The sequence below is a fragment of the Bubalus kerabau genome, chromosome 6 (assembly GCF_029407905.1).
Source record: "Bubalus kerabau isolate K-KA32 ecotype Philippines breed swamp buffalo chromosome 6, PCC_UOA_SB_1v2, whole genome shotgun sequence".
NCBI lineage: Eukaryota > Metazoa > Chordata > Mammalia > Artiodactyla > Bovidae > Bubalus > Bubalus kerabau.
This window is the reverse complement of record NC_073629.1, coordinates 2,241,355-2,260,283: the sequence shown is the minus strand read 5'-3', so window position 1 is coordinate 2,260,283 and position 18,929 is coordinate 2,241,355. Positions and strand designations below refer to the sequence as shown.

Sequence of the window (18,929 nt, the reverse complement as noted above, 5' to 3'; positions counted from 1 at the left end):
CAACAAACAAAACAAAAATACAAACCCAATCATCAGCAGACAGGATTACCACCTCACTTAGCCTTACCCATCAGAGGAAAAACAAACAAAAACTCAGCACAAATCTCACCCTTTACAAGCTTACACAAACCACTGGACCAACCTTAGGAGGACAGAAACCAAACAGAAGAAAGAATTCAACCTTGAAGCCTGGGAAAAGCAGACCTCAAACACAATAAGTTAAAAAAAAATAATGAAAAGGCAGACAAATACTACACAAATGAAGGAACAAACTAGAAACACATTAGTCCAAATAAATGAAGAGGAAATAGGCAAACTACCTGAAAAAGAATTCAGAATAATGATAGCAAAGATGATCAAAAACCTTGAAAACAAAATGGATAAAATGCAAGAATAAATTAACAAAGACCTATAAGAATTGAAGAATAAACATACGTAGACAAACAACACAACTAATGAAATTAAAAATACTCTAGAAAGAATCAATAGCAGAATATCTGAAGCAGAAGAATGAATCAGTGAGCCAGAAGACAAAGTGGTGGAAATAACTTCTGAAGGGCCGAATAAAGTAAAAAGAATGAAAACAACTGATAACAGTCTCAGAGACCTCTGGGACAATATCAAATGCACCAACATTGGAATTATAGGGGTTCCAGAAGAATAAGAGAAAAAGAAAGGGTATGAGAAATTTTTTAAAGATATAGTTTGAAATTTCCCCAACATGGAAAAGGAAATAGTCAATCAAGTGCAAGATGCACAAAGAGTCCCATACAGGATAAATCCAAGGAGAAACATGCCAAGACACATACTAACCCAACTAATAAAAACTAAACACAAAGAAAAAACATTAAAGCAGCAAGGGAGAAGCAACAAGTAACATACAAGGGAAAGCTCATATGCTTAACAGCTGATCTTACAGCAAAAACTCTGCAGTCCAGAAGGGAATGGCAGGATATATTTAAAGTACTGAAAGGAAAAATTTACAACCAAGATTACTATACCCAGCAAGGATCTCATTCAAAATTGATGGAGAAATAAAAAGCTTTTAAGACAAGCAAAAGTTAAGAGAATTCAGTACCACAAAATCAGCTTTACAACAAATGTTAAAGGGACTTATATAGTGAAGAAATACAAGAGAAGAAAAAAGAGCTACAAAATCAACCCCAAACAATTAAGAAAATGGCAATAGGAACATATATATCAATAATTACTTTAAATGTAAATAGATTAAATGGTCCAACCAAAAGACATAGACTGGCTGAATGGATACAAAAACAAGATCCATATATATATATATATATATGCTGTCTACAAGAAACCCACTTCAGACCTCAAGACACATATAAACTGAAAGTGAGAGGATGGAAAAATATATTCCATGCAAATGGGAAGCAAAATAAAGCTGGAGTAGCAATCCTCATATCAGACAAAATAGACCTTAACATAAAGACAATTACAAGAGATAAGGAAGGACACTACATAATGATCAAGGGATCAATCCAAGAGGAAGATGTAACAATTGTAAATATCTATGCACCCAACATAGGAGCACCTCAATACATAAGACAAACACTAACAGACATAAAAGAAGAAATTGACAGTAACACAATAATAGTAGGAGACTTTAACACCCTACCCACACCAATTGGCGGATCATCAAAACAGAAAATTAATAAGGAAACACCAGTCTTAAATGACACATTAGATGAGATGGATCCCATTGATGTCTTCAGGATATTCCATCCAAATGCAGAAGAATACACCTTCTTCTCAAGTGCACATGGAACATTCTCCAGGACACACCACATCCTGGGTCACAAATCAAACCTCAGTAAATTTAAGAGAATTGAAATCGTATCATGCATCTTGTCCAACCTCAGCACTATAAGACTAGATATCAATTACAAGAAAGAACTGTAAGAAACACAAACACATGGAGATTAAACAACACGTTTCTAAATAACCAACAGGTTACTGAAGAAATCAAAAGGGAACTCAAAAAATTTCTAGAAGCAAATGACAATGAAAACATGACAACTCAAAACCTACGGGATGCAGCAAAAGCAGTTCTAAGAGGAAGTTTATAGCAATACAATCCTACCTCAAGAAACAAGAAAAACATCAAATAAACAACCTAACTTTACCCCTAAAACAATTGGAAAAAGAAGAACAAAAAAATCTCAAAATTAGTAGAAGGAAAGAAATCATAATGACCCAAGCAGTAATAAATGAAAAAGAAATGAAAGAAACAATAGTAAAGATCAATAAAACTAAAAGCTTTTTCTTTGAAAAGGTAAACAAAATTGACAAAACTTTAGCCAGACTCATCAAGAACAAAAGAGAGAAGAATCAAACCAACAAATCAGAAATGAAAAAGGAGAGGTTACAACAGACAATGCAGAAATACAAAGGATTATAAGTGACTTATGATCAACTATATGGCAATAAAATGGATAACCTGGAAGAAATGGACAGAGTCTTAGAAAAGTTCAATCTTTCAAGACTGAACCAGGAAGAAATAGAAATTATGAACAATCCAATTACAAGCACTGAAATTGAACCTGTGGTCAAAAATCTCCCAAAAAACAAAAGCCCAGGACCAGATGCATTCACAGGAGAATTCTATCAAACATTTAGAGAAGAGCTAAGGCCTATCCTTCTAAAACTCTTTCAAAAAACTGAGGAGGAAGGAACACTTCCAAACTCATTCTACAAGGCTACCATAACCCTGATACCAAAACCAGACAAAAACAGCACAAAAAAAGAAAACTACAAGCCAATATCACTGATGAACATAGATGCAAAAATCCTCAACAAAATTTTAGGAAACAGAGTTCAGCAACACATCAAAAAGTTCATACACCATGATCAAGTTGGGATTATTCCAGGGATGCAAGGATTCTTCAATATATGCAAATCAATCAATGTGATATACCATATTAACAAATCAAAAGATAAAAACCATATGATCATCTCAATAGATGCAGAAAAAGCCTTTGACAAAATTCAGCACCCATTTATGATTAAAACTCTTCAAAAAATGGGCATAGAAGGAACCTACCTCAACATAGTAAAGGCCATATATGATAAGTCTACAACAAACATTATTCTCAATGGTGAAAAACTAAAAGTATATCCCTAAAATCAGGAACAAGACAAGGGTGTCCACTTTCACCACTATTATTCAACATAGTTCTGGAAGTCTGAGCTACAGCAATGAAAGAAGAAAAAGAAATAAAAGGAATCCAGATTGGAAAAGAAGTAAGTTCTCACTGTTTGCAGATAACATGATACTGTACATAGAAAACCCTAAAGATAGTATCAGAAAATTACTAGAGCTAATCAGTGAATTTAGCAAAGTTGCAGGATACAAAATCAATACTCAGAAATCACTTGCATTTCTATGTACTAACAATGAAAAATCAGAAAGAGAAATTAAGGAATCAATCCCATTCACCATTGCAACAAAAAGAATTAAATATCTAGGAATAAACTTACCTAAGGAGACAAAAGAACTGTACACAGAAAATTATAAGACACTAATGAAAGAAATCAAAGATGACATAAACAGATGGAGAAATATTCCATGTTCCTGGGTAGGAAGAATGGATTTTGTGAAAATGACTATACTACCAAACTGCAATCTACAGATTCAGTGTGGTCCCTATCAAATTACCAATGGCATTCTTCACAGAACTAGAATAAAAAATTTCATAATTCATATGGAAACACAAAAAACCCCGAATAGCCAAAGCAGTCCTGAGAAAGCAGAATGGAGCTGGAGGAATCAACCTTCCTGACTTCAGATTACACTACAAAGCTACAGTCATCAAGACAGTATGGTACTGGCACAAAAACAGATATATAGACCAATGGAACAAGATAGAAAGCCCAAAAATAAACCCATGCTCTTATGGGTATCTTATTTTTGATAAAGGATACAAGAATATACAATGGAGCAAAGACAGCCTCTTCAATAAATGGTGCTGGGAAAACTGGACAGCTACATGTAAAAGAATGAAATTAGAGCACTTCCTAAAAGCATACACAAAGATAAACTCAAAATGGATTAAAGACCTAAATGTAAGACCGGAAACTATAAAACTCTTAAAGGAAAACATAGGCAAAACATGACATAAATCATAAATCAAAGCAAGGTCCTCTATGACCCACATTCTAGTGTAATGGAAATAAAAACAAAAGTAAACAGGTGGGACCTGATTAAGCTTAAAAACTTTTGCACAGCAAAGGAAACTATAAGCAAGGTGAAAAGATAACCCCCAGAATGCAAGAAAATAATGGCAAGTGAAACAACTAACAAAGGATTAATTTCCAAAATTATAAGCAGCTCATACAACTCAATGCCAGAAAAGCAAACAACCCAATCAAAAAGTGGGGAAAAGACTTAAACAGGCATTTCTCCAAAGAAGACATACAGATGGCTAACAAACACGTGAAAAGATGCTCAACATCGCTCATTATTAGAGAAATGCAAATCAAAACTACAGTGAGATATCACCTCACACTGGTCAGAATGGCCATCATCAAAAAGTCTACAAACAATAAATGTTGGAGAGGGTGTGGAGAAAAGGGAATGTTCTTGCACTGTTGGTGGGAATGTAAATTGATACAGCCACTATGGGAGACAGTATGGAGATTCCTTAAAAACCTAGGAATAAAACCACCATATGACCCAGCAATCCCACTCCTAGGAAACCAAAATTGAAAGAGACACATGTATCACATTGTTCATTGCGGCACTAATACACTATTACATGGAAGCAACCTAGATGTCCATCGACAGATGAATGGATAAAGAAGTTATGGTACATATACACAATGGAATATTACTCAGCCATAAAAAGGAATGTATTTGACTCAATTCTGAGTCAGAACTCTCCACCATGACCCATTGAAGCCTAGCTTGAAGGATTTTGAGCATTACCTCACTAGCATGTGAAATGAGTGTAAATGTGCAGTAGTTTAAACATCCTCTGGCACTGACCTTCTTCAGGATTGGAATGAAAACTGATCTTTTCTAGCCATGTGGCCACTGCTAGTTTTCCAAATTTGCTGACATATAGCATGCAGCACTTAACAGCATCATCCTATTTTAGGATTTGACGTAGCTCAGCTGGAATTCCATCACCTCTTCTAGCTTTGTTCTTAGTAATGCTTCCTAAGGCTCACTTGACATCATACTCTACTCCAGGATGTCTGGCTCTGGTTGAGTGACCACACCATTGTGGTTATCTGGGTCATTAAGACCTTTTTTGTAGAGTTCTTCTCTGTATTCTTACCACCTCTTCTTAATATCTTCTGCTTCTGTTAGGTTCATACTATTTCTATCCTTTTTTGTGCCCATCTTTGCATGAAATGTTCCCTTGGCATCTCTAATTTCTTGAAGAGACCTCTGCTGCTGCTGCTAAGTCACTTCAGTCGTGTCCAACTCTGTGCGACCCCATAGATGGCAGCCCACCAGGCTCCCCCGTCCCTGGGATTCTCCAGGCAAGAACACTGGAGTGGGTTGCCATTTCCTTCTCCAATGCATGAAAGTGAAAGTGAAGTTGCTCAGTCGTGTCTGATTCTCAGCGACTCCATGGACTGCAGCCTACCAGGCTCCTCCATCCATGGGATTTTCCAGGCAAGAGTACTGGAGTGGGGTGCCATTGCCTTCTCTCTAGTCTTTCTCATTCTGTTGTTTTCCTCTGTTTCTTTTCCTTTGTTCACTCAAGAAGGCTTTCTTATGTCTCCTTGCTATTCTTTGGCACTTTGCATTCAGATGGGTATATCTTTGATTTTCTCCTTTGCCTTTCACTTTTTTCCTCAGCTATTTGTAAGGCCTTGATTCTTTAGTGGCTTGCTTACCTACCCCTAGTGACTGCTGGCCCTTGGTAATTGGCCTTTCAGCATTATTGGATCTCAGGTGCCCTCAAGTCTTGCCTGGGTCTCTGACCTGCTATAAGACAAAGATATGGCCTTAACTGGTGCAAAGATATAATAATAAAAGCCACCCCCATCTCATATTGTAAGATAGGACTCCTGAATGATTGAATAAATATCCCTGAAGACTGCTGGCAAACAGATTGATGATAGCCTGGAAGGAGATCTCTAGTGATCCCAATGTGCATTTTAAACAGTTATTAGAATGAAGGCATAGAAGGCATGTTTGTCATTTTTATGAAGGAGGCAAGGTAGAGGGGGAGGTTGGGGAATCACTAATGTATTGAATGGTAAGGTTGAGACTTGCAAAAGCTTCTGTTAGGCTATAAGAACAGGCTATATTTACCAAAAGCATTCATAGGAATTTATACAACTATCCTTATGCTTTAAGAATGCTACAAGAAAAGAGAGACATGACTTAATAGCAGTTTTAGAAGGCTTTACAGGTTTCAGTTGATATAAACAATAATTTGAGTTCATTGTATGACATATCCACCCACATTTCAGGCTCAGATGGCATCAGTGAAGGCCCAGTGCCTAGAACAAGAGTAATGAGGGGCCCACTCCACTCCATTTGGGTCATTCCAAACCTGAAATATCTTGTTCCACACTGACACAAATTCCTTTGGAATAAAGCTAATAAATCCAAGTTTGACCTGAAGAGAGTATCCACTCCCCAATCCTTGTACATGTTCAGAAAATGTTTCCACAAGCACAGGGTAGCCTCACTGCTCTGACTTCTGTAATATGGGGACAATGATGCTTGTCCCTAATGTGACTTGAGCATGGATGAATATGAGAGGCAAGGAAACATACTAAATCCAGCACATCAAAACTTAAAAAAAAAAAAAGAAAAGAAAAAAGAGCCTAACTATTGCTGTTCCATCACCATCTGCTGTGTTTTCTTCGCAGGGAAAGTCCTGGTCAGCAGTGAAATGGGCGTCAGCCGTTCGGCTGTGCTGGTAGTAGCCTACCTGATGATCTTCCACAACATGGCCGTCCTGGAGGCCTTGATGACTGTGCGCAAGAAGCGGGCCATCTACCCCAACGACGGCTTCCTGAAGCAGCTCCGCGAGCTCAACGAGAAGCTGATGGAGGAGCGCGAAGAGGACTTCAGCAGGGAGTGTGGGGAGGAGGAGGCGGAGGAGGACGAGGACGCAGGGAGCACGGTGGCAGCCAGAGTGCACACCCTCACCGTGGAGGAGGAGGACGACGCTGCCAGTCACCTGAGTACCTCCTCTTTGGGGAGGGCCAGCCAGGCCTCCAAGCCCCTCACCCTTATCGATGAGGAGGAGGAGGAGAGGCTCTACGAGGCGTGGAAAAGGGGGCAGAGCCTCCCCACGGGTAAGGTCCTGCAGGGCGAGGACGGCGGGTTCTCAGCCTCCTCTCGTCAAGGTGAGGAGCCCGAGAATGAGGATGCGGAGCGAATCATCCGGGAGTGGCAGAGCCGAAATGAGAGGTACCAGGCAGAAGGGCACCGGAGGTGGAATAGGGAGGAGGAAGAGGAAGAGGAGAGCAATGGCAGCTCCTTCGTGAGGAGAAGAAGGAGGCACACGCTGAGTGAGAGCAGCACCTCCGAGAGTGTGAGCAGCCATGACATCCGGGTCCTGAAGCAGCAGCTGCAGGTGAGCAGCCAGAACCGAGGTGGGAGACGCCGCTCTGACTCCATGTCCACGGAGAGCACCTGGGACATGTGGGACCAGAGGCTGCAGGAGATTGAGAAGGAGGCTTCCCGAAAGTACCACTCCAGGAACAAGAGAGAGGAGGTGGACGCCAGCTCGGAGGTGGGGAGCAGGGTGCGGGAGGATGACGAGGAGAGTGTGGCCTCCGAGGCCAGCTCCTTCTATAACTTCTGCAGCAGAAACAAGGACAAACTCACCGCCCTGGAAAGGTGGAAGATCAAGAGAATCCAGTTTGGATTTCACAAGAAGGACTCAGAGGCAGGAGATGGCAGCAGTGAGCAAGGTGCGGAGGAGGTGGAGGGGGAGAAGAAAAACCTCTCTGATGTCAATCTGTCTGCCTACCAGGCCTGGAAGCTGAAACACCAGAAGAAGGTGGGCAGTGAGAACAAGGAGGAGGTGGTGGAGCTCAGCAAGGGAGACGACTTGGCCTTGGTCAAGAAGCGGCAGCGGAGGCTGGAGCTGCTGGAGAGAAGCAGGCAGACACTGGAGGAGAGCCAGTCAATGGGAAGCTGGGAGGCAGATAGCTCAGCTGCCAGTGGGAGCATCCCCCTGTCTGCATTCTGGTCGGCAGCCCCCTCAGTCAGCGCTGATGGGGACACAGCATCTGTGCTCAGCGCCCAGAGCCACAGCTCCCATCCCTCTCAGGCCCTAAGCAAAGTAGGCGGATGCTTGGCTTCCACCCCCACCACACCTCTACCTAACCTGCATGTGGGGCCGGGAGACACAATCTCCATTGCCAGCATACAGAACTGGATTGCCAACGTAGTCAGTGAAACTCTCGCCCAGAAGCAAAATGAAATGCTGTTGTCGCCCCGCCCACCGTCCATTGTAAGCATGAAGGCGGCACCAGCAGGCAGCTGCCTAGGGGATGACCAAGTCTCCATGCTCAGTGGACAGAGCAGCTCCTCCCTGGGTGGCTGCCTGCTGCCTCAAAGCCAGGCAAGACCCAGCTCTGAGACCCAGTCTGTGTTGTCCTCCCATACCATGAGGAGTGCAAGAGCTGAAGGTACTGGGAGCAAAGTTAAGGGGACCAGCAAGCCTATCTATAGCCTCTTTGCTGACAATATTGACCTAAAGGAGCTTGGCCGGAAGGAGAAGGAGATGCAAACAGAGCTGAGAGAGAAGATGTCCGAGTACAAAATGGAGAAGCTGGCCTCCGACAACAAACGCAGCTCCCTTTTCAAGAAGAAGAAGGTCAAGGAAGATGAGGATGAGAATGATGACGTGGGTGATAGGGATGAGGACACTGACAGCGCCATAGGGAGCTTCCGGTATTCTTCCCGCAGTAATTCCCAGAAACCGGAAACAGACACCTTCTCCTCCCTGGCTGTCTCTGATGGCTATGGAAGTGGCAGCAGAGCTAGCAGAGAGAAGGATAACAGTATTAATAAGTGGCTCAGTGGCCTCAGGACAGAGGAAAAGTCTCCTCCCCAAAGTGATTGGTCTGGAAGCTCCAGGGAAAAGTGCACCCGATCTTCCCTGATTCGGGAGACAGAGTCTAAGTCTTCCAGTTACAAGTTCTCCAAATCCCGGTCAGAGGAGCAGGACACCTCCTCCTACCAGGAGACCAACAGCAACTCGGTAAAAAGCACTTCACGGTTCTCTGCTTCCTCCACCAGGGAAGGCAGAGAGATGCACACATTCTCCAGGGCCATGTTTAGTGAGACCTCAAGCTCCCGGGAGGAAAGCCCGGAGCCCTACTTTTTCCGCCGGACCCCCGAGCCCTCTGAAGGAGAAGAGTCCCCAGAACCACGGCATCCAAATGGGGCCAGATCCAGGGACTGGGAAGATGTGGAAGAGTCATCCAAGTCAGACTTTTCTGAATTTGGAGCCAAGAGGAAATTCACCCAGAGTTTCATGAGATCTGAAGAGGAGGGAGAGAAAGCGAGGATGGAAAAGAGAGAAGAAGGGAGGTTTGCTTCAGGGCGGCGGTCCCGGTATTGGAGAAGCACTGACAGGGAGGAGGAGGAGGAAATGGATGATGAAGCCATCATTGCTGCCTGGAGACGCCGGCAAGAAGAAACAAGGACTAAGCTGCAGAGAAGAAGGGAGGATTGAGCTGGGCAAAGGGAATCTGGGAGAGACTGAGAACACAGGGAGAAGCCTTACAACTTAGCACAGGGCTCAAGACGCACTTAGCCACAGACCACCAAGGGACAAGAATGGGGAAAGCATCATATGGAGGGGCAGAAGTGAAATGAGCGGCACCAGGCAGGAAGGCACCAGAGGTGGGGTAGGGAGGAAGCAGAGAAGGGGAAGAAGAGCATAAATGTGAGGTCCAAATGAGGGACCAGCTGACACCATTTCTGTTGCCCAATGCTTCTGAACTTTGATGCTTCACTTATATGTTTGATTTTTTTCATCACAGACTAGAGATGAGCTTACAAAGGCACTATAGTTTGTTGGAGACTCCAACTTATTCCAGGAAGGCTGTGAGTACAGGACATGGTTCTCTATGTAGAGGTTTGATAATGAGACCCAAGAAATCTATCCTGTGGCAAGTCTCACCTCTCCCAGCAGCTGAGTTCTGGTTGTTTCTTTTGAATGTTTTGGATCTCCATTAAATTGATATGTTGTCAAGCATTTCTTCTTCATTCTGGTCACTTTTAACTCTTTGGGTATTAGTGTAAACCCACTTTAAGAGACACAGATGTGTTACCAAGAGCCACCCTCACCTTGTGCTACAAAAGCTGTCTCCAGACAATACCAATAACATCTTATATTAAAAATATTAATATATAAAATATTATTTTAAAATAATATTTATTATTATAAAAACTAATAACCAAGTATTTAGTTTAGGATACAGTGCAATGGGAAGCCATGGGTCTCCTGCAATGCAGGCAGATTCTTTACCATCTGAACCACCAGGGAAGCCTCAGGGAAGGGGAAGACATGAGGGGGACCCTTGAGAGTAACAGATGGAACTCAAGACAGAAAGGTTTTATAGTGTTGAGCTAAAGGTAGAGAGTCCCTCTGGAATGGCAGGGGTTAAAAGCAAACCACCATGAGGGAGAGAAGGAAAGAAGCCCAGCACAGGGAGATGGAGATGTATTTTTATGAGGTCTTGTGGTCATCCTTGCTTTTTGTTCCTTTGAGGATCACTGGACAATGCTGTGGGCAGTCCATTTGATCCTTCTCTGCACTCTGGATGGGCTAGGTTGGTGAGATTTCTTATATGTTGTTCCCAAGGATTTCCAGCCTTCCAAACACAGGTTGAATTGCCAAAGCAAGAGACATGTTTTGGGCACCTATCTCAAACATTGGGGAACTCATTTCTATAGTCCCTTTCAACCTGCAGCATCTTGCAGGATTCGAAAATAGGCATGTATCTAATTCATGAGATATAGTTGGGAGGGCAGAAGAGGAATGAGAAATCCACCAATGGGATGTATAGTAAGTGATCATTAATCATGCGATCATTTTTCCTAGAAACTGAGTTTAATAGGACATGGACATGATGCATCTTTTCTACATGGATTATTAACATTACACATTGCAGTGAGCATGAATACACCAAGGCAAAAGGAACAGACTTGAGCTCAAACCCAGACTTGCACATTAGCTGCTGTCAAAATAACTGAATTAATTTGCTCACTTTCCTTCTACCACGTCAGCCTGCAGTTCAATCACTGATGGTGCTCATCTCCCCTTCACTAGCTGAGGGAGAATGAGGCCTTAAAAAAACACAGCTCAGTCTTTGTCCCATTTCCCCCTTTCCTTCTTCCTTTGCTCACTTTAGTCAGCCTTAGCCCCTAGTTTCCGTGCTCAACAGGTCGTTGTCATCATCTAAGATGGCACTATCCTCATAGGCAAGAAGGCTGGTTGTGGCTCATTTTATCTTCTGGGCAAGCTCAAAGCTTCCTCTCTCATTTTACCCCTATAGGAATGTTTCTGACACAGGCATAGACAATCAGTTGAGCATCCATTCTAGAAGACTGATCTTCTAGAGACAGGATTGGCAATATCCCTGGGACAACAGTTCTCTTTTTCTTTTCCTGATCTTCTTACCTTGAATTAGCTTGCAAATTTGACCATCAATATTTAGAGACCCAAGTTCAGGGACTGAATTAACTGACAGGCCAGCTGAGCAGCTTCCCCCAGTGCCTGTTCATAAGGATCCAATTAACACAGATCTCTACACATGTCTTTTTTACTAACCTAAGTGGGAAATAAATAAATTGATCTCAATCATGTCGAGAAACTTTTTAAAACTCTCTAGTCAGTCCTAACAGTCCACTGAGCAGATGTTGAACAAGCATGTTAAAGCATCTCAGTTTGAAGAGCCACCTAGTCTTTCTCCAAACCTGAATTTGAGCCTGGTGAACACATACTAAAGAAATGACCTAGTCTGCTTTTAGTTGAGCTCCTAGGCTAGAAAGACAGCAATGGTCCTCATAGTCTGTATGTGGACTAGCTCAGAGGAGGAAACCCAAGAGAAGTCAAAGTCAAGACCTGCAGAAAGGCTTTTGCTTGTTGTGTCTCCAAGGATGGCTCCTTCAGGGTCCTGTGTTCAGGGAGGTGTCCACCTGAGAGCTCAGGATTCTGAATTCACCTGATTCCTGGAGTCCAGATTGTATTTTGGTAAATCACATTAATGAAAACTTTATATGAGTTATAATGAGCTTGAAGGAATAGATGGGGTTTGAAATGTTAGGATCCCAAGTGTGACTTCTGAATTAGACCCAATCTAGGATGATAGGGTGGACTTCAGCCTTCCAGTCTCTGAATGACATGAAAAGGTGTGTTATATGTCAGTAAAGTTCCCAGAAGATGGCACACCCAAAGTGGATGATGAGAGTTCACTGGGGAAACTGTTTACAGAGGCATGGGCAGGGATAAGAGAGCAAACAGAAACAGTGACACACCCATGTACTAGAAGAGTAGGATACTCATCCCCTCTTGGGACTGAGGGGGCAAAGTGAGGGAGCTATTTGTAGGGCCAGCAAGAGCCATAACCACAGGAGGAGGACCACCTAGCAACCTGGCAGGGGAGTGAGGAGAACGAATACCCTGACTTCTCTCTCCTCCTAAATATTGATCTCATGCTAGTAACTTTTTTTAGCCAAATCTAACTGTAATCCAGCAGGTGGGAAAACCCAGTAGTCTGGAGAAGAACAAAAGGTGAGTTGGGAGGGGCGAACAGAGAATTACCAGCACAGATGCTAATACCCTTACATGGAAAGGCCATCTCAGTAGAGCCTTTCTGATGATGCTGTTTTAAATGAGTGGGAACAACATGCACTGAACGCAAGATTGATCCACTACTAAGAATTAAGTGATGACCAGAATGGGGTTTTAGCTACACAAAACCATCTAATAGAGTCAGTGATTTTGTTTTAAAGAAAAGAAAAAGAGGGGACAGATCTGAATTAATGTATCATCTACTTTTAAGTTATACAAAGAGCTCACTGGGAGACTTCCATGATAAGGGAGAATAGTATACAGAAAGGGGCCCCACAAGAGTGGAAATCCTGCACCAGATTTGGAGGTAGGTGGTAAGAGACAGAGAACGCATTTTTTAACCTCCAAGGCCTGGAGGGGAAATGAAGTCATGGAGTCTGTGAAAAACAAGGTGGATCTGAAGCACCCCAGCAAGAAACAGGAGACACACCCAAATTAGGTAATTCAAAAAGGAGTCATTTACAGAGGTGCAGGCAGAATGGAGAAGTATAGTGTGAACCCTGGGGTTAAGGGTTAGGTCCCTGGGCCTGAAGAGTCAAGAGCAGATGGACGATATCCAAGAATAAGGGCACAATTTCAGGCCAGTACACCAGTAATCCTGTGATATATTGTTGGCCCTGGGTTATGAAGACTCGGCTTTTAGTGTTTGGAAAATTACCAGAAGAGGGCATACGAATTTCTCTAGATTCCCTGAAACCTTTATTCCTAGTGTTATTAGCCAATAACAATTAAATAACTTCTTGCCACAACCTGCCTAAAACACGCTAAACAGAATTGCCCTTGTGAGAAGAATCTTGAATAAAAATTTATACGTAGCCTTGGGATCATCTGTCCTTATGAACTTTGGTTCAGGGCTCATGTTTTAAGCACTATTTTCTGTGTCAGCTCCTGTTGCTATGCAGGATGCCTTCCATCTCTTTCAGGTACCAACTAGAAACCACCTCCCCATCCCTACAACACACACACTCAAAAGTAAATTTCATGTAAAACCTTTAAGTCATATCATCCCCCCAAATATCTGCCAAATTTAGTGTAAATCTATCCATGTGCATGTGAAGGTAGTTATCAACATAATTTTATTTCTATAGGTTCCAAACGCCACTACCATCATTTTTGGGCATCATGGCCCCACCCAGCATCTGTGAGCAGCTGTGCACACAGACCAGCTGCCGCAGCAACTGAGCCATCCCATTTCCAGCCATTCAGTCACCTCAATCCCAGGCTGACATGGCCTCTCACAGTGGGCAGAAGATCCACTTAGTTTAGCTCTATCTGTGTCTAGGTTCCTGGAGGCAGAAGCTGGACTCAACTTTGGTGGAAACCCAGAGGGGTAGCCATAACCAATAATTCAGTTCAATTTAGCTCTGTTTGGTTAGGGTTAGAGTGAATGCCAGCCTTACCAACACTGCCCCAGGACACTGTGCTCTTATGATCATTCTACATGAAGTCATGGAAAACAGAGACAATTTCTAGTAAGAGAGAGTCCTAAATCCCTCAGGAGAAAGGTTTATTGAAAAATTGCCCAGGTTAGAGAACAATCAAGGTCCCTGGGTCCAAGCTTAGTAGCATGCCAGGCAGATAGGAAGAGCACCAACCTCTGAATCTTCAAAACTCACAGCCAACTCTGACACCTCCTTTCCCTTGTCCCTCACCTGAGCCAGGTGATTCTGCTCTTTGCATGTGTTTTCTTCATTTTGTGATCACCACCATGGCCCCAGACCGGTAATCTGCCTAGCAATTGCAGCCTCATTTCCTTTCCATCTAGTCTAAAACTGAACTAATCTTCAAGTTCACAATTCTGGTTCTTTATCTCCTTCTGCTTAAAAATTCTAATAGCTCCCTACTGCCTATGAAACGAAGTTTAAATTTCTTCCCTTGGCATTTGCGAGCCGCCTTCCCCTCCACTTCCAGCCCGACCTACCTCTCCCTTCATGTACCCCACTTCCGCCTCTGTGAGAACAGCACACCCTTGCATACACTCTTTTGTGCCCTTTCTCAGGCTTTCCTCTCTGCCTCAGGGTCCCCCATCCCACCCACCCTGCTATCTCCACGCTCAGACACCTCCATCCTCTGAGATTCTCCTCTATCAAAACTCTTCCAGCCACCCTGACCACATGTATCTCTTCCTCCTCTGAAATCGCACAGTATTTTGTTTGTGCCTGTTTTTGGCACTTACTACACTCTGCTTTTTATTATAGGAATTTGGTACTTAAGGTTAAGAATGTCTACCTTACTTAAGGATTAATAGTTCAGTTCAGTTCAGTTCAGTCGCTCAGTCGTGTCCAACTCTTTGCGACCCCATGAACCGCAGCATGCCAGGCCTCCCTGTCCATCACCAACTCCTGGAGTTCACCTAAACTCATGTCCATCGAGTTGGTGATGCCATCCAGCCATCTCATCTTCTGTCGTCCCCTTCTCCTCCTGCCCCCAATCCCTCCAAGCATCAGAGTCTTTTCCAATGAGTCAACTCTTTGCATGAGGTGGTTAAAGTATTGGAGTTTCAGCTTTAGCATCAGTCCTTCCAAAGAACACCCAGGACTGATCTCCTTTAGAATGGACTGGTTGGATCTCCTTGCAGTCCAAGTACTTAAGGATTATTGTGGAGTTATAATTAAATAAGGTATTATTTTAATATGCCTAGACAGTCCATGGCATACAATAAAACTTGGTAAGTAAATTATACATTGGCATATGTAATTCTATAATTACATTATAGAATTACACAAAAATAACACATTATTATTTCTATAGTTATCATTATAATAAACACAATGTGGTGAAGTGGTTAAGCACACAGCTTTGGAATCTGATTGAAAAATCGCCAACTTATTACATATTTACCATATTCGAAGCACTATGCTGAAAAGCTTCAAGCATGGGTTATCTACTTTATTCTTTTCAAAAATTTTAAACTTTATTTACTTCAGTTTTTAAACATGTGTTGTGCTAAACACTATGCTGGGCACTGAGAATTCAGCAGAAGTCAAACATGTGATAATTTGCCCTCAAGGAGCTAATAATTGTATTGAGGGTGATAGATGGTAAAAAGGGAATTTAGAATATTATTTATATATTTATTATCTGTTTGCTTATTTGGATGTCACTCTCTCCCTCCTGGGCTTCCTTCATAGCTCAGTTGGTAAAAAATCTGCCTGCAATGCAGAAGACCCCGGGCTGATTCCTGGGTCAGGAAGATCTGCTGGAGGAGTGATAGGCTACCCACTCCAGTATTCTTGGGCTTCCCTTGTGGCTCAGCTGGTAAAGAACACTGCTGCAATGCGGGAGACCTGGGTTTGATTCCTGGGTTGGGAAGATCCCGTGGAGAAGGGAAAGGCTACCCACTCCAGTATCTCTGGCCTGGAGAATTCCATGGACTATGTAGTCCATGGGGTTTCAAAGACCCAGACATGACTAAGCGACTTTCACTTTCACTGTCTCTCCCTACTAGAGTGTAAGTTCCATGGGGTTGTGTTTCCTGTTGTATTCCCAGCACTAGAAGCCAAGCCTAGCAGAAAGGGGACTCTCGACAGACAGTTATTATGGCTAAAAATAATAGGGCTCTGAAAGATGGTGGTCAGGAATGGGGTGTTACCATAGACGTGGTGATTAGGGAAATATTTCTCTAATGTGTCAAAGAAACTGATAGGGACACTGATGCTCAGAGGTAGAACAATAAATTACCCAAGGCCACATGGCTGCTCTAGGTCAAATTCAAAATTCAAATTGAGGTCTGGTTTGAGAGCCCACACACCTTGCAGGATAGATGACATCTCTAAAGAGCTCAGGACAGTGCCTGGCACACGACAATTGCTCAGGAGATATCCTTTACATCTTCTACTAAATTGTTAGTCTTTAAATCAATTTGTTTTAAAAGTGTGGAATTATTGATTGACTGGTGAATTAATGATTCAGCATGAATCATTTTTAGGACCCAAAGATGTCAATTTGTTTCTGTTTGGTGACACTTTTCCCTCTTTCCTCCCTTTCTCCACCCCCCTCTAATGAGTGGGCAAGTTGTTTAGGGGGTGATGGGAGAGATAACATCACAGGATACTGGAGGTTGGAGGGAATTCCAGGCATCTCTGGGAGGCAGAGCAGCTCAGCCAGCTGCTTGGGAGAGCAACCCTCACTTCACCAACAATGACTGCTGGGCCAGAGTTGCAGGAAGCATTTCTCTCCAAGTCACAGTAACTCTGCAAATGCTTCAGTAGAGCCCAGTCTTGACAAATGTCCATACTCTCCAAACCAGAGCAGAAGCTGGGGAAGAGGGCTGGGAGGCAAAAGGAAAGCATCAGAGTAGTAACTGCTCCTGGCCTGCTCTGTTCCAGCTGCCACCAGCCTGCTGTGGCCTCGCTCACATGGGACTGCTAAGAGCTGTTTGGGGAGAACCAGGCATTCTTGAAAGGAACACAGAGCAACAAGGCCCCTGTAGCAGGCAAGAGGGCAGATGGCAGGCATGACTCACTGCCCTTTGCTGGACATTGAGACCCTGTGGCTTAAATGGATCATTGCCTTATTAGCATTTCTCAAACAAGAAGAAAATGTAAACAAGCACTCAGACAGGAAGCAATGCGATGGCATCCTGTTTCCCCTCTCTCCCCACCAACACCATTGCCCGAGAACACAGACCAAGAAAGTCCCCAGAGTTGTATTGCTCGTCCTTAAGGAATCCATTTTGGGAAGCCGGCTGACCACCTCTCAGCTCCATTCCATTTAGCCTACTGACCGACATAACAATTCTGCAAAGCTGGTGTCAATATCCCCCTTTTACAGATGGGAAAATCTGGCTGAGAGGAATTAAGTGATGTGCTTAGGATCACAATTTAGGTAAAGAGACAGGGATTTGAACCTAGATATGTCTGACTTTAAAGCCACTTTTTTCTACCACACCATTTTCCTTTAAAAAGATCTATGCCCAGGGAGGAATTAAAAGCACAATTGCAGAAAAATCTGAAATCAAATTGTAGGCTGCTGACAGATTGACCATCCAGAAGATATAGTCCCTGAACAAAGCCCAAGCTCAGACTGACTTTCCTCCATCCAGCATGTTAGCCTGCTCACTAATAATCAGTCCAGTGAGAAAGAGTTCCAGGAAGATGACAAGCCCAGAACCCCCAGGGACCACTGTTAAATGAGAGCTTTACTTAAAGGATGGTATGTTCAAAGAGGTTGAGATTTCCACACGCTTTCTCTTCTGACTCCCAGGAGGGAAGCTTTCATTCCAGGGAGTCACAATATTTGTGCATCTTTCAGACAGCTTTCTCTTTTTAAAGCTGCACAGCATAGGCGGTTGTGGAGCTCTCGATTTATTACAAAGGCTGCTGGGAGAGATGCAGAGAGCTGGAGGGTGTATGTGTGAGAGAGAGGAAAAGAGAGCAGAGACAGAGAAACAGAAGCAGACAAGAGATATTAGGCAAATCACTCATCCTCATAGTCCCTTAAACAGAAGAAACATGCCCGGTCTTTAATAGCAGTGGACTCAAGATGAATGAGGATTTCAGTTATTGAAACCAAGTCCCCCTAAAACCAAGTTCCTCTACTGAGTATATGATTCCAACACCTGTTCCCCTCCAGATTGCGGAGTATCAAAAAAAGGGGGGTTGAAATGGAGCAGAACCCTGTGGTGCCTTCTAACATACAAAAGCCTTTACGTGTCCCCTGTTTCTTGTTTGTAGGGAAAAGGCTACAGCCTTCCTGACCTTCCCTGAGTTCCCAAGGGCAGATTCAGTTGCTAATTAGGGAAGAGAGGGAATGCAGAAACAGAGGAGCGGTCAGCAAACAGTAGTGTAGGATAAAGCAATGTCCTCCTTGAGGGGTATATGTAAGACCCATGGGTCAAACCCGTTCTCCCTGCAATGGAAGGGTGGATTCTTAACCACTGGACCACCAGGGAAGTCCCAACAGTACAGTTTTAAGCAAAGTTTTAATCAATATATCTCTACTGGAGTTTTTCTACTGGAGCTAAGCCTTCCCCCCCAATTCAGGTGGAGGTTGTAACTTCAGGCTTAGCACAAGTACTTAGACCTCCAGATTGGTTGGAATCAGATGGCTAACAATTGAGATATGACCCCATTACCTTATCACAAACCAATCAGAAGAAAGTCACATACCCTGCAGCCC

General features: G+C 43.2%; 2 protein-coding genes across 3 annotated transcripts in view; both read left to right on the top strand.

Moving 5' to 3' along the window:
* Positions 1 to 10,331, top strand: part of STYXL2 (serine/threonine/tyrosine interacting like 2) — a 53,167-nt gene extending 42,836 nt beyond the window's left edge. The window contains exon 6 of the mRNA XM_055587183.1: positions 6,856 to 10,331. Coding sequence (XP_055443158.1) covers positions 6,856 to 9,683 — 2,828 coding nt within the window. The 3' untranslated portion in view covers positions 9,684 to 10,331. The remainder of the gene's footprint in view (positions 1 to 6,855) is intronic.
* The window catches only part of POU2F1 (POU class 2 homeobox 1), a 399,485-nt gene that overhangs the window by 47,148 nt on the left and 333,408 nt on the right, over positions 1 to 18,929 (top strand). The window lies entirely within an intron of this gene.